At 41.8% G+C, this 16648-nt stretch overlaps 1 protein-coding gene across 4 annotated transcripts in view; it reads left to right on the top strand.

Annotated features, from left to right (window-relative positions):
* CHD5 (chromodomain helicase DNA binding protein 5) overlaps positions 1–16648 on the top strand; it is a 981350-nt gene that overhangs the window by 395694 nt on the left and 569008 nt on the right. For all 4 annotated transcript variants that reach the window (XM_069239999.1, XM_069239998.1, XM_069239997.1 and 1 more), the window contains exon 9: positions 10404–10628. In XM_069239999.1, the coding sequence (XP_069096100.1) occupies positions 10404–10628 (225 nt within the window). The remainder of the gene's footprint in view (positions 1–10403; positions 10629–16648) is intronic.

Here is a 16648-nt window from a genome sequence, read left to right as displayed (position 1 = left end):
CCACCAGTCTTTTCATGGTGGTAAAGCTGCCATGAAAAGGCTGTTGGAGAACCAGGTCATAATCAGCAGGGCAGCTCTTCATGCAATGCTTCCCTGGCTGATTGCAACCTCCGCCACTGTCATCCCACCGAGATCACTGATACTGGCAGAGATGGCAGTACTCTTGCAGTCTGACCGCCGGGTCTTAATGTGGTGGTTGGACCGCCATAGCATTGGTGGTGTAGTCCGCCACCACAAGGCTGGCAGTCTCAATACTGCCAGCCTCATAATGAGGCCCTAAGTAAGCAAAGAAATTGTTTCTATTGATTAATATATTACTTTTTGGAATGGCAGTATGCTGTTGCCTAACATTTACCATGCATTTTAATTCAGCATTTTCGTCTTAAGTGTGTACATATTTTAAAAACTGTCCAAAGGTTTCTTCAGTTTTAGGGGAATGTTTTTTCAATGTGTTGTGTCCCAAATGTTTTCTAGCTGCTCTGGTATCAATAACATTTTTCATTCTAATTTGAACAGCTGAAATTATGCCAATTTTCTCCTTGAGTTCATAGCACATGCCAATATTTTTCTCAACCTATTGTGTTGGTTACTAATAACCAACCATAATTTTAGACCTTGTGGTATCTTTTAAACTTGCATCTAACTTACAATCTCCATGGGAACCTCTAAGGTTAGCATGTGTGCTAGAGCTATCATCCTTGGAATGTTCTTTCCCCAAACCTTTTGCCTTCTGCGCTCCTGTTTTCTGAAATTCAGTTTTGTTGGCATTGGCACTCTGTGTACTTTACCACTCATAACCAGTGATAAAGTGCTTGTGTTCCCTCCCTCCCTAAAACATGGTAAAATTGGCTTAAACTGAGATTAGCACATTTAGTTTACTTATACATCTCTTCTATATGGTACAACACGTTTGCAAGGCCCGTAAAGTTAAATGCTACTAGTCCACCTGCAGCACACATTGTTCCTCCCACTAAAGTAGCACCGTAAAACATGTATTAGGCCTACCATTGCAGCCAGTAGTGCAGATTGATAACTGAGAATTTGGTCAGATACAAGAAACCTTTTCCCAGCCCTAAGCCTCCCTTTTTCATACATATATGTCATCCCAAGTTAGGCTTTAAATTGCCCATAGGTCAGGGTGCATTGTATTTAAAAGGTTTGTTTTTAAATTGAACATGTTCTGGTACTGAAAAACTCTCAAATTATTTTTTTTTTACTACTGGGAGGTTTGTCCTTTCACCAGGATAACATTGGGTTACCTTATTACATATAATATGTGCTATCCTTTGATTGGGAACAGGTAGAAATGTCATGTTTTGTCTCAAAAGAATTGTAATTTAAAGTCCTTCTTATTACTAAAATTGGATTTTAAGTCACAAATCTGAAAAGCCACTCTTGGAAGTTTGGCATTTTCTTGCATGCCCCATTTGTTGTCTGGACCCTGTGTCTTTTGTCACGTGACTGTGACAAGTTTTGCAGTAGGCCTTTGTGTTTTTCTTCTAGACAGTGAAACAAAAGGGGACTAGATGTTGGATGGGTGGGCAATCCTGCCATTGGTGGGACAGAGCTGTCCCCTGCCCCAATTACATTTCAAAGAGCTGCTTCCAACCCACTCACAAAGGAACTTAACAGCAGTCTTTTGTCACAATAGATTACTTAGGGATTGAGAGAGGAAGGGAAGGACTTTCCAGAACCAGATATGGGATTAGCCAGGATATCACCCCTACTTCAAAGGCTGGCACCGGGTATAAATATTGGACCTCTTGAACTACCTCTTCAGTATGCTCCTGGGCTTGTGGAAGATTCAGAAGGCTGCTTGCTGCCAGAAGGAATTCCCTGCTGCCTTGGTGCTGGAAGGGCCACCTTGCTGCTCTGCTGACTGAAGGAGAACTAGACCTCCTCCTTGAACCCAGGACCACCAGAGTGACTCTGAGGACTAGTTGAGTGGCGTCCTATGTGAGCTCCAGAGACTTAAAAAACTCCAGAGACCTTTAACCCTGAATCTTGCTTGTGCATACATGGAGTCCTAACTCCCCAGAAAGTGCCTCCAGGTCCTGAACCCTTGTTTGTGGTGTTGAAAGTGCTGCTCCTGTGTAACCCTAAACGTTAGGACATTTTTCACTAAAAAGTGGCCTGACAAGTGACAGACAACCAGTGACCTACCTATCTGCCAATCTGTCCATCGGCGTGGCTTCACAGGAACTCCTGCTATGTTCTTTTCCTGTTCAGCTGGACCTCCAAACATGGTATCCGGCCTCATGGAGCCCTGGTCCACTACATCTTGCAGCCTCGTCCCACTGGAGATGTTTGACTTCCAAACAAATGCCAAAGTCAGAACATAGAAATCTTCACTGGGTCTCCATCCTGCGACTCCCAGTGACAACGCCTCCTCCTCAGACACCACCAGCTGCCTGCCCTACTAAACTTTACCTTCTCAGTAGCTTTTCTTTATCACAGTCAGCTGTAATTTTTGACTTTGCTTCGGTCTCACATGACCAGATACCCGCAGTTGGCGATTTAATCTTTGAGGCGCTGTTTTACACTTAAAAACTTTTGAATGTATAACTTATACTACTGATTGGACTTAATTTGTTATGATGTCATTTTATTTATTAAAATTTACTCCACACATTGCCTCTTAGGTAAACCTGACTGCTTGTGTGCCATGCTACCAGAGAGTTAAGTGCAGGTTAATTTAATGACTTTTGTGGTTCACCCTGACACAGAATTCAGTTGTTGTTCGAAAAGGATTCTCACCCGCCTCAACCAATAACCTAATTTCTTGCAATATGCCATCCTGTCTGTGATATCTCTTTCTCAGGCTAATCCACAAGGAGTATGCTCTTGGTATGTGGATGAATAATTGTGTTATTACTTACCTCATATATTCTTGTGCTCCTCAAAAACCTAAATATGTGACATAAATAATTATCTGATCTATTTGTTGTACTCAGAACAATTATAGCAGCAGCCTAGTTTGATTATTGGCTGATCTGGTTATTCTACAGGTTGCATTTCCTCTCCTGCTCTGGTGTAACTTCTTGCTTCACAGGGTAAAGCAGTTCATAAAAAAAGTTAGAGAGATAGTAGCAAAACATTAGAAATCAGAAAGATGAAAAGAGCTTTCCCAAGTAAATATCACATATTAACATTTATATAATGTGGTGCATTATGTAGGTTCCCTTCAAGTCAGGAGATTTGACTTACAGTGTCAATATATAGCATAGCTGTAGCAGCAGTTGTTAAAAACATTTGGGTTAGAAACTTCCAGCCTGATTAAGAGTTTGGTAGACAAGTACTACATTAAAAATGTGACAGATATCCTGTCCACCTTATAACAAGTGCCACAGAAAACACTACACTTGTAATAAGGCAGGGAGGTATTCTGTCACAATTGTGACGGAGTAACCAATTCACCAAACTCTTAATCAAGCACTTAATTTTTTTCTGAATTTATAGAGATCAGGGGCTCAATGATATTAATCACAAAAACATGCAGAAGTCTGTGTATAATAGGTAGAGACCAACATTTTTTTTTTCTTTGAATTAGTAGTGATCAATGTTTATTACTTTCTTGAAGTTTCAAAAATCAGAAAAGTAGTATATACATAATCAATGAAACATTCAATGAATAAAGAGAAAATGCACTATAAATACAGACAACAGTACAATTATTCAAGTAAAAGATAAGTCACATTAAAAACAATTACTGTAAAAAAAAAATTGTTAGCACTCCCCTACTTCTCCTAACCCTGGCAGCTTTTTTGTGATCAATGTTGTTATTACTACTATCCTTTAGCTACCAATCCCATCTGCTCCATTCCTCTTGGATCTTTGATGGGCAGGATCCACAAGAAAGGTGTTTGCATATTTAGGTTCATCTTAGGTAAAAAAAATACTTTGACTTATGAATACTAACTTAAAATAAATATATGTGAAATTACACTAGTATGCTGCATTTTACATGTCTGTAAATCTGCTACAATGTGTTGGATGTAAGAAGCAACAGGAAGGGAATGACCGTCTAAGAAGGTGAATACCTACAAATTTGTGAATTTGTGACTATTCACAATCTTTTGGCAGGTACAGTCTTACCCTACTTACAGTTGCTGGTTTATTCTTGCCAGGGCCAGGACTAACCTCCAGCTAGGCAACTACTGGTGAAGAAACGGTCCCTAAATTAGACGTAGTTTATGACAGCAGTTTCACCATAAGGAGAAATGTTAAAAAGTGTGAATAGACTCATGCACAATATTTACATGTATGTTCTCCGTAAGGAAAAATGTTTTCTGCGCTGAGGAAAAAAAGTTACAAAGTATGAATAGGCTTCTGCCCAATATTTACATATATGGAAATGCATGCATTAAATGTATATATGTGTAAAGACTTGTGGATGTTAATACTCCTGGAAATCTATAACAGTCACATTTTCACAGGAATATTCCTGGAATATTATGATGAGTTTAGTTTAAACTTGGATGGCCACTTTCTTGTGAATCAGGGCTGATGATGAGCCGATGAGCAAATCGGGTGAGGCATCATGTGAGACAAAGCACATTTAACACTTATCCAGTTTGTAAACAAAGCAAAACTGAGGGTTCACTTTGTACCAAAGTGTCCCCAATAACGGCAGAAACAACACCTCAGGCTGATGGTGATCTTACTGGAGATATCCATATGGTAAATGTAGGAAAATGCCTCTTTTTTAATGATCACTCCTATTGTCTTGGACTGATGCTACCCTTTTGTTTTCTCTGTATACTGGAACTTTGGGGGTCATTCTGACCCCCACCGGCGGCGGAAGCTGCCCGCCTGGCGGGAACCGCCAGAAGACCGTACCGCGGTCAAAAGACCGTACCGCGGTCAAAAGACCGCGGCGGTCATTCTGACTTTCCCGCTGGGCTGGCGGGCGACCGCCAAAAGGCCGCCCGCCCGCCCAGCGGGAAAGCACCAGCAACGAGGAAGCCAGCTCCGAATGGAGCCGGCGGAGTTGCTGGTGTGCGATGGGTGCAGTTGCACCCGTCGCGATTTTCAGTGTCTGCTAGGCAGACACTGAAAATCAATGTGGGGCCCTGTTAGGGGGCCCCTGCAGTGCCCATGCCATTGGCATGGGCACTGCAGGGGCCCCCTGGGGCCCCAAGACACCCGTTCCCGCCAGCCTTGTTCTGGCGGTGAAAACCGCCAGAACCAGGCTGGCGGGAAGGGGGTCGGAATCCCCGGAGGATTCACAGGGGCAGGGGAAAACCGGCGGGAAACCGCCGGTTTCCCTTTTCTGACCGCGGCTTTACCGCCGCGGTCAGAATTGCCCTTGATGCACCGCCAGCCTGTTGGCGGTGCATCCTCCAACCCCGGCCCTGGCGGAATGACCCCCTTTGTGACTGCAGGTGCTCGAATTGGCACATTTAACGTATCTGTAGGTCCCTAGTATATGTTACCAAATGTACCCAGAACCCATAAGTTAAATTTCACTAGTGGACTGCAGCACATATTTTGCCACCTCTAAAGTGATAATGCAAAAAAATGACTGCAGGTCTGCTACCTATATCCAGGCTGTGCAGGTTTAAGCTGCAAATTTCAACCTGCCAAAATAACCTCTTTTTAGACCTAAACCATCCTTTTAAACATAAATAAGTCAAATCTAAGTAGGCCTTAAATGCCCATAATGCGGGGTGCATGATATGTAAAAGCAGGACAGGTAAACGTTTAATGTTATAGATGTCCTTACAGTGATAATGCCCTAAAATCTGTTTTCACTATAGGAAGTTTAGATGTTTCACAAAAACGCATTGGGATACATTATTAAAAGTAAATAATGTTAGCTTGACCTAGGAAACAGATCAATAGTTCATAATTAGACTTTTAAAAATATTTATTACAAATCCAATTCATTGGTGAAGTCATATTTGTGTTAAATATTTTACGAATGGTACTTTTGAAAAGTCATCTTTAACCTGGCGAAAGCCTCTGGAAGCCCATTTGCCTGAGCTTCCAACTGTTACCCAGGAGCTGATTAGCTCCTTGATGAGGTGTGAATTGGCTCCCAGAGCTGAGACAAAGGCCTAAGGTGTGGGGAGAGGCTGATCTTCCCTTGATAGAATGCCCTAGGTGCTGGGTAAAGCCCCTTGCATATCTTCAAAGGATACCAACCCTGTTACTGGCAGATGTAGCTCACACCTGGGCCTCCCTACCTTTTACTTTCTTAGGCAGCCAAGCCCTAGTCCCAGTGAGAAAGGAGCTGCTCCTAAAACCAGTTTTGGGTGACCACAGCAGAGGCTTTGGCTTATTTACCTGGCCGCACCTGTACAGGGGACACAGGAGCACTGCACAGGGGAAGAAATGTTAAGCCATGTTGGGGTGAGGTAGAGAGGGGCACTCTGGTATTGTTTGTAGTAGTGCACACAGGAAATAATGAAAAAGTGAATATGGTTACCCCCGAAAACGTTTCCCCTATTGGTTAGGGAGGTACCAGGAATTAGCTAGTGTCATGCATAAATTAGGCATCCCAGGGTACTTTCTACAAAACAATAGTGGGCCTGTGGAAGACAGAAGGATTGCACCTGCAGTAGAGACCTGTGAGGAGAAACCTAGTTACTCGACCCACTCCCACTTGTACTTAGGAAAAATAATTGGACTCCAGGGGTCAGTTCTCTGATCTCCTAAAAAGCTACAGGGACACAAAAATTGCAAGAAGCCCACTTTCATGGAACAGCTCAGCTGCCCAGTTGCAATTGGACCCTGCTAGTGGCTTCTTTTGGAGTACATCCTAACCCCAAAGCGCTGTTCCGGGGGCCTGGAACCCTTGACCATGTTCAGAGCGTCCTTTTCCCTGACTAACTGAAGGCTTTACTGAACTCGACCCCGCCTTTTTTGATGGCTTTACTGGACCCAATGCAGAGCAGCACATGATCAATAGCTTTCCCAGACGTGACACCAAACAACACTCACCCAACTGTTTCACCTGCATCAATGCTAAGCAGCACCTGAGCAGCACATATAACCTTAACTGGGACCGACGTTGAGTAGCCTCTGATCGCTATCAAGCCTTTCCTCAGATCTAGTCAGCTACCTGGCCCCGCTGAAGACTTTCTACCTTCATACAAGTATCTAAGTGAGAAGGCAACTTTGTGACGGGGATCTGGCACAGTTGGCCTTCATTTTTTACTTTGACCCAGTCTAGCGCAACAAGATACCAACGGGTTGTATTTTATGCTTTTTGACTCTATTTTTATTTAAAACATTAAAAATTAGTATCTCTGATTGCCCTTATTGGATATTTGTCATTTTGATATAATTTTGTTCATTAAAGTATTATCTATTTTTATAAATTGGAGTAGGATTTTTATTTTGTTGTTTTTTCAACTTTTTAATTGTTCTGGTGCTTTTAAATGCTTTACACATTTTCTTAAGTGAAGGTTGTCTGCTCTGCGTCTTAGCTACCAGTGGTTGAGCTCACGTTTAAATTACTGAAACCTTTACTGTACCTAACAGTGAGAGTGACATTAGTACTTTTGGTGGACTACCATCCACCTCAACTAATAGTCCACTTTCTCACAGTAAACAACCTTATTCTTTATGGGGAGCAATCCAAAGTTCTGCATATTATATGTTCAGACTGTTTGTGCAGATATTCTACCCTGATACATTTGCCTTAATGGTTGTGAGACCACAATATTCAAAATCTAAAGTAAGAGGATGTAGTGAAAGGCAGCAGCCATTAACAGTGGGACAAAATAAATTTTGGAAGCTGAGGACCTGGCTTTGAAAAGAATAACAGCAACATGGGCCCTGTGGACGAGGATTGCCTTACTAGAAGGTTGTAGTCAGAATCATGTGACCATGAGGGAACCAACAATATTGAAACTAACTAACCGTGCAACAAAAATATGATGTAAAAAATATTGCTAACCCAAAAAATAATTTTTCCATACTTATAATGGTAAGTACAAAAATATAAAAAAAATATATCTTTCTAAATAATATTGTTAAAAACGTACAAAAATATTGTTTTATATATATATGTACAGTTTGAAGTAGTAAATCTTAAATGCTTTATTACATACTGACAATATAATGTGAGTTAAATAAATCTCACTAATATTTATTATTACATAAATATATATATATACTTATATACACAATTATTAAAAATATATGTTACTTTTTTAATTTGTTTAATTATTTATTTTTACGACTATAAAAAGCATATATATATATATAAAATACATATATATATACAATTTACATAAACTTAAAAATATTACTAATTACACATCAAAATAGTATATACATTACTAAATATATCAATTCAATTTTTTTTTTTAATTACAGAAATATTATGAACATTAGAAACAAATAAAAAAAAAAAAATACTATAAAATTTAAATTGTAAACAAATATTAATATATTTAAACACTATTGGGAAATGCATTTAAATATGGGAATAATACATACACTATTCCCACTCCAATTTATATAAAGTAGAAAAAGTGTTGGACTTTGGTGGGGTTAAAATTACTATTTCCACTCCAGTCAACGCATCAGTAGGAAAAGCATCAGGCTTCAGATGGGTAAAATGTACTATTTCCACTCCAGTCTGTACAACAGTAGGGAAAGTGTTGGACATCAGAGGGGTTAAAAATTACTACTCCCACTCCAGCCTAAGCAACAGTAGAGAAAGTGTTGGACTCTGGAGGGGTAAGATTTACTATTCCCATTCCAGTCTGTTCAATAGTAGGGAAAGGGGTAGGCTTCCGAGGGCTTAAAATTACTATTTCGATTCTAGTCTAAACAACAGCAGAGAAAGTGTTAGAATTCAGAGGGTTAATATTTGTTATTCCCACTCCAATCTGCGCAACAGTAGACAAAGCGTTGGACTTTGGAGGGGTAACATTTACGATTCCCTCTCCAGTTTGTGCAACAATAGGGAAAGTGTTGGACATCAGAGGAGTTAAAAGTACTACTCCCACTCCAGTCTAAGCAACAGTGGAGAGAGTGTTAGACTCTGGAGGGGTAAGATTTCCTAATCCAATTCCAGTCTATGCAACAGTAGGGAAAGGGCTGGGCTTCCAAGGGCTTAAAATTACTATTCCCATTCCAGTCTAAACAACAGCAGATAAAGTGTTAGAATACAGAGGGGTAAGATTTGCTATTCCTACTCCAATCTAAGCAACAGTAGGTAAACTACTTCACTTCAAACACATTACATATTTGCATAACTGTATGAATTTCGTAAAAATAAATAAATATAAAACTCTTAATATAAACATGATTACTTAACTATATACACTTAGAACACTTATATTACTTAACATTTGTGTGTGTGTATATATGTATATGTATATATATATATATATATATAAATAATAAAATAAACAACTATTCATCATTAATAATTACCTAACTTCCCAAAAACCCTACAAATCCAGCAGCCCACACCTAAAATATAACTATTATTATTTATTAAATATTACTGAATTCATTTCCCACCCTAAACCCCTACAAATCTGCAACAAACGTATAACTAAAACAATTCAATATTACATAATGTACATACTTAAGAATCACTCCAATACCTAATAATAAATGTATAATGTATTATTAATTAATAATTAATTAGTTATTTCCCACCATATACCCCTACAAACTCAACAGCCCACACCTAAAATGTAACTACAATGAATTAATAATACATAATTTGCATAATTAATAATTTAATAAATACTTTTTAATACATTTATAATTAATTGTTCCCATCCTATACCCCTATAAATATAGCAAGTAGCACCTAAAATATAATGAATTAAATCAGTTTTACATACCACACATAATTAACATCAATCACTTACTTGCTTAAAAATTTATAATTAATTGTTACTCAGTTATTATTTAATTAACTTCCCACCCTAGAGCCCTACAAATCCACAACCCGCTACAGTATAAATTACTATTAACAATTACCTTAAAAATTCTAAATCAGTTTAAATTGCTAACTATATTTAAAATAATTAATAATTATATAAACATTATTAATACATAAAATTAATATATTAACTATAAACATATTAAACATTTAAAAAACAACATATTTACAAATATATTTTTGAAAACGATATAAACAACAACACTATTTTTTACAACAATGTTATTTACCTGGAAAAAAAAACAATATTCTTGACAATGATATTCTGCATCACAACATTTTGACACCACAATACATTTTTCCTGATATTTCTGTATTCCGATATTTACAAATTAATATTTTGTTCAAATACTCCACTGCTTCCAGCAGCTGGACGCCATACCACATTATCACCTTTGTGTATATAAATGTGAAGTGTGTGATTATAACTTTAATCAAAGTGTCTATTACCTTCTTTGGGGTTTACTTCTGTCGGGAATTTTAGGAAAAGGAAGGCATTCAGTGGGAGCCAAAGGAAGAAGATGAAGACGAGGAAGAGATATGTGAAGAGGAAGAGGAGGAGGATGATCACATGGAGTTTTGTCGTACCTGTAAAGATGGTGGGGAGCTGCTGTGCTGTGACACCTGTCCATCCTCCTATCACTTGCACTGTCTGAACCCACCTTTGCCTGAAATACCAAATGGCGAATGGCTCTGCCCACGCTGTACAGTACGTATATTTAATTTTAGTAAGCAGAATAAAGCCATATCTCATATTTATTTCATACTTATTTAATACCTTGAAATGTCCTGCGTTTTAGTTTCAGGCAAGGCATCTTTTGCTTTCTTTTCCTTCCTTTAAACTGATCCTAGCTTGTTATCAATCTGGGGCACAGAGAAGTTTTAAGCGGTCCACAAAGTAGGCACATTTGTTTCTTTATTTCTGCCCCTTGTTCCTCTAGCATCAACTCTTCTTCCTGTCCCTCACGCAATCACATATCTTTTTCTTTCTCCATTAAGCTCTTTCGTAGACCTATCTACTTCACCATCTATTTTTCTTTTTCTGTCTCACAATTCTCTACCTCCATAGAAACCTCACCTCTCTTTCTCTGATTCATGTATTTCTCTTAACTTCTTCTTTTTGTTCTACTCCACTTTATCTTTCTACCTTCCATCCCTCTCTCTTCCCCACTGCTCGTTTTAAATGACATGTTTTTCTATAGCTCTTCTCATTTTGCTCTTTCCCTACTTTGAATCTCTTTGTATTTCCTCAAGGCTCTATTTCTACTTCTACCTCTTGCTGCCTTTACTTTTCTCAAATTCACCTCATTTTCTATATTATCCCTCCCTACCTCACCCCTTGAAGTACTCTGTCTTTGCCTGCATTTCTTCTACCTACCTCTAACTCATGTTACCTCTCCACCACATTCTAAAACCTTACATATTTCTCTTTCTCTATCTACATCTTCCTCTTTCTAATACTCCTTATCTTTTTGTTTGGCTAACTCATAGCAATATATTTGTGATTACAAATATTCAGCACCAAAAGCTACAATTACAAGTTATATGTACTTATATACTATTTTACTTTAAAGTGCTAGTCGACTAAGCACTTAACAAGTGACTCTTAGCATGGTGTCCTGCTTTGGGAGTAACAAGCAGTTTAGAAACTAAGGCCCATATTTATACTTTTTTAGCACCGCATTTGCATCATTTTTTTTACGCAGAAGCAGCGCAAACGTACAAAATATAATTGAATTTTGTATGTTTGTGCTGCTTTGCGTAAAAAGATTACGCAAATGTGGCGCTTAAAATGTATAAATCAAGCCCTAGGGACCTTATTATGACATTGGCAGTCCCACCATGGGACTGCCAATGCCTCGGGGAGGATTCCACTGCCATGCCGGTCGCATCCCCACAATCGTACTACAATGTTCCTGCTAGGCTGACCTCGGGAACATTCTAATATTATGGCATTCCCGTTGGGCTGACAGTAGGAACAATACTACGGTATTGGCCTCGGGTCCCTTAGGGGAGCTGAAGCCAATCCAATACCAAAGCACACCAGCACCCTCGGAATGTGCACTGTTTACAAAGCAGAGGGTGCTGGACAGGGGAGCCCCTGCACTGCCCATTCCAGTGGCATTGCCACTGCAAGGCCCCCATGTGGCCTTCCATGGCCGGGTGACTGCCATGGAAAGGCTGGTGGAAAGCTGAGTTATAATCAGCATGGTGGCAATAAGTTCAGGGCAACCGTGGCTGACCACAACTCAGACCGCCGTCTAATTGTCAGGAAACATGTATTGTGGCGGTGGGACCGCCAGGAGTGCAGCAGCCCCCTCGCCATCGCCACACTCGTAATGAGGCCCTAAATTCTACACAAAGCCCTATATTTTTCAAGATTTCATGCAACACAGCAAGCCACCATTCTGTGCTACATGAAATGGAAGATCAAGAATCTTTATTTCAAAGTTTCCTTAAATCTCTCACGCCTAATAAATGGAACATCGATATAACATATCAACTTTCGAGAACATCTGTTGAATTTCTGCATCTAGTATTATATATAGACAATTACAAATTACAGACTCGGTTCCACAGAAAAAGTACAGCAGCTAACTCTATCTTAAATACCTCTAGTTGCCATCCACACAGTACGATCTGTAATATTCCAGCCAGAGAATTCAGACGGGCAAAATTGAATTGCAGTAACCAAACTGATTATGAGACTATATCATCTGAAATTGCAGAGCGTCTTTCCACCTGTGGATATAACTTGTCCAGCTTAAAGAATATTAAGGAACAATTTGCTAAAATAGATCGGAAAACCATCCTAAATAAGACCAGAACTACTGCTGAGAGGACGCTGATTCGCCTTATCACTCACTTTCACAATGGCCACTCATTTGTTGGAAAATTGCTTTACAAACATTGATATTTACTTTAGAATAACCCTTTGATCAACCAATATATTTCCTCTCATCCACAAATAGGCTTCAAATGAGCCCCTAATCTCAGAGACAAACTTAGTTCCTCCTTTTATAAAGACAAAATATCTACACAGAGATTCATGCGACTTTCGGCTGTTCATTGAGGCTGTTTTTTGTTGTCATGGCAATGGCTATATTTGGAATTGTTAATTTCACCTGAATAAAAAAAATAATAATAAATTGGATGGACTATCGCTTGTTCATAACCGAACAACTAATTCACACTTAGAAAAGACTTAAGTGGGTTCTCAACTCTTGTGTCTTCTTATTTACTTTGGGGTAAACTGGTCCAAGTCCCTACGTGATTACCCACTGCCTAATAGCTGTTAAGTTGGGCATTTAATCTAAGGAAAGGAGAATTGGACCTTAATAACTTGGTGTTGTAATATGAAATGGAAGGGGAAGGAATTTGCTGTATTTAACATTATTCACAGTATTCCTGTTCTTTCCTAGCACTGGCGCACTTTGTGCTGCCTAGCATCAATGCAGCACCCTTGCACCATGGTGCAAGGGTCCCTGCATTGCAAGCATGAGTGTTTGTGTGCAGGAACGGACACCTTCATGCACAAAAACAACCTTGAGAGGCATTTTCCTCTCACTATTGCGGTCATTCTGACTTTGGCGGGCGGCGGAGCCCGCCCGCCAAAGTCCCACCGTCAGAATACCGCTGCGCGGTCAGAAGACCGCCGCGGTAATTCTGAGTTTCCCGCTGGGCTGGCGGGCGACCGCCAGAAGGCCGCCCGCCAGCCCAGCGGGAAACCCCCTTCCATGAGGATGCCGGCTCCGAATGGAGCCGGCGGAGTGGAAGGGGTGCGACGGGTGCAGTTGCACCGGTCGCGATTTTCAGTGTCTGCTTGGCAGACACTGAAAATCTTGGTGGGGCCCTGTTAGGGGGCCCCTGCAGTGCCCATGCCAGTGGCATGGGCACTGCAGGGGCCCCCAGGGGCCCCGCGACACCCGTTACCACCAGCCAGGTTCTGGCGGTTAAAACCGCCAGAGCCAGGCTGGCGGTAAGGGGGTCGGAATCCCCATGGCGGCGCTGCCTGCAGCGCCGCCATGGAGGATTCCCCAGGGCAGCGGGAAACCGGCGGGACACCGCCGGTTTTCCGTTTCTGACCGCGGCTGTACCGCCGCGGTCAGAATGCCCATGGGAGCACCGCCAGCCTGTTGGCGGTGCTCCCGCGGTCGTTGGCTCTGGCGGTCCATGACCGCCAGGGTCAGAATTACCCCCTATGTGTGCTGCAGAATGCAATACATGTAGAATGAGGAAAAACAAGGAGAAATAAAGATATTTCTCCTAATTATGGCTCAACTGGGGCATTTTGATGCGCTCCCAGGTCTTCCATTAATGGTAAATCTGGGAATGATCCAAAATCCATGGGTAGATGCATGGGAATACCTCCCTGCTACAGAGTAATGCAAGGCAGCGATTTGCACTGCCTTGCCTTACTCTAGATTTATGAAGCCATGAAGGGCCACACGAGGTGGCCTTGTATGGCTTGATAAATCTCACTTAGGTTTTGCGTTGCACTTGTGCCAACTTGCGTGGCACAAGGGCAACTCAAAACCTTAATAAATGTGGGACAAATGTTTATGTTACAAGTGAAGAAATCTAGATCCAACCTCAAAATGAAATGGTTTTATCAATATTTATTTAAGCTTTCTTTATGTACCATGGGGCTTGCGAACAGTAAGCAGATCAAGCTTTTGGCTGCTTTTGCGTGCCCCTGTTTCTGAAGGTTTAACTTGTAATTAAGTATTGTTGGGCATCATGAGGGCTTGAATGAGCCAAAAAGAAGTAATAAATTCAAAGTTGCTGCAAATGTGGCCCTGAAATATGTCTTGTCGAGGGCCCCAGAAATCATTAGGATGCCACTGGTAAATCTCTGTGAAGTAGATGATAATAATAAGATTGAGAAACGTACACCAGCCTACAACCCTATTCTACTTTGGTCTGCATGGAAAGATCAAGGAATCATAACTGACCTGGTCAGTGAACAGTTCTGCCTCCGCATAGCTCCACCACTAAGTGGAAGCCCATCCTTTCTTGAACTCTGACCTTGGTCAGAAGTTTGAGGCCCTCCTCCACCCGCAGGCTTCTGCCTGCACCTCATCCCTGGTGCCTAGTGGGAGAGTTCTGCTCTTCTGCTGGGATGCCCTCTGCCCTTTTTTATTTTTTCCTCCTTTTTCTTAGTGTGCTGTCTTTGTGCCTTTCGCTCCTGCGCTTTCCTCTTTCTCTTTTCTCCTCCTTTTCTCTTTTAGAGTGATGTCTCTCCTTTTTCGCTTCTGCCTTCTTTTCCTTATTTTTCTCCTCACTCCTTGCATTCTCCCCTCTGCTGCTCTCCGGCTGCCCACCCCCTCCTCTCTCGCTTTCTTCAAGACCCCTGGACCTCTCACCCTGCACCACTACACACCAGCAGCACTCATCGCTCTCAACCCGGGACATCACAACAACTGTAAGCAGGTATCACCAAGCAATACCAAGGAACTCTTCACCTGTCGCCACTGCAAATTCACCAGCCTCTGTCACTCAAGTCCACCCGAGGACCCACAAAGCATTACACAGCCTCAGATGTAGCCTGATCAACACTCGCTCATCCACAGGCATGCCATTGAACTCTGGAACCTCATTGACATCACATCCCCACGTCGCTTTCCTCACGGAAACATGGCTTCACCCCTCCTCAGCTCCAGACATCGCCTTCACCATCCATGACAGCTACAAGATCATCCACAAAGACCACACAAACCGCCCCGAGGGAGTCATTGCCATCATCCACAAAGAGTCCCTACGCCTCGCCACCAGCACCGAAGACTGCACAACCAACATGGAACTCCTCCACTTCCAGATTGGAACCAACTCTAACACCACTCTGAGGGGCACCCTCATCTACAGGCCGCCGGGCCCCCACCCCCCTTTCTGCAACACCATCGCTGACCTAACCACCACCCATGCTCTTACATCCAAGGACATCCTACTGGGGGACCTCAACTTCCACCTGGAAAACCCAAACAACAACAACAACTCCACCACCCTGATCAAAAACCTCGCCAACCTCAGACTCAAGCAACTCGTTACCGCACCCACTCACTCGGCCAGTCACACACTGGACCCCATTTTCTCCGCCAGCAACCACGTCTCCGTCAGCCACACAACCGAACTCCAATGGACCAATGACCGCTGCATTCACTTCACCTTCAACAAACCCATCTGTCACCACCACACTTCCCAACTTCCCCACAGAAATTGGAACAGGGTCGCTGAAGTCCAGCTCACCACCAGCCTCAACGCAGCACCCCCCAAGCCGCCTACGACATCAACACTGCTGCACACAACCTCCACAAATGGATCACTGACTGTGCCAACACCCTCACCCCCTCAAGACATCCCACTACAAAGGCACAGCCAAGAAAGCAAACTGGTTCTCCCCCACACTCAAAGAATTGAAGCAGGTCTGCAGACGTCTAGAGAGAAAATGGCACACCAACAAGACCCCGCAAATCACGAAACCTTCAAAAACGCGTCAAATTGTACCACCAGCTCATTAGGACCACCAAAAAACTCACCCTGCAACAACGCATCAATAAAAACGCCAACAACAGCAAGGAACTTTTTACCATCATGAAAGAGTTCACCAACCCCAACTCCAACTGCACAAACCTCGCCAACTACTTCCACCGCAAGATCGCTAACATTTACAACAGCTTCACCACCCAGGGCCCCCCCACGACTCTCTCCACCAGCCTGTCAACCGAAGCA

The sequence above is a fragment of the Pleurodeles waltl genome, chromosome 6, assembly GCF_031143425.1.
Source record: "Pleurodeles waltl isolate 20211129_DDA chromosome 6, aPleWal1.hap1.20221129, whole genome shotgun sequence".
Lineage (NCBI taxonomy): Eukaryota > Metazoa > Chordata > Amphibia > Caudata > Salamandridae > Pleurodeles > Pleurodeles waltl.
Note: the sequence above shows the minus strand (reverse complement) of the source record. Positions and strands in the feature narration are given on the sequence as shown.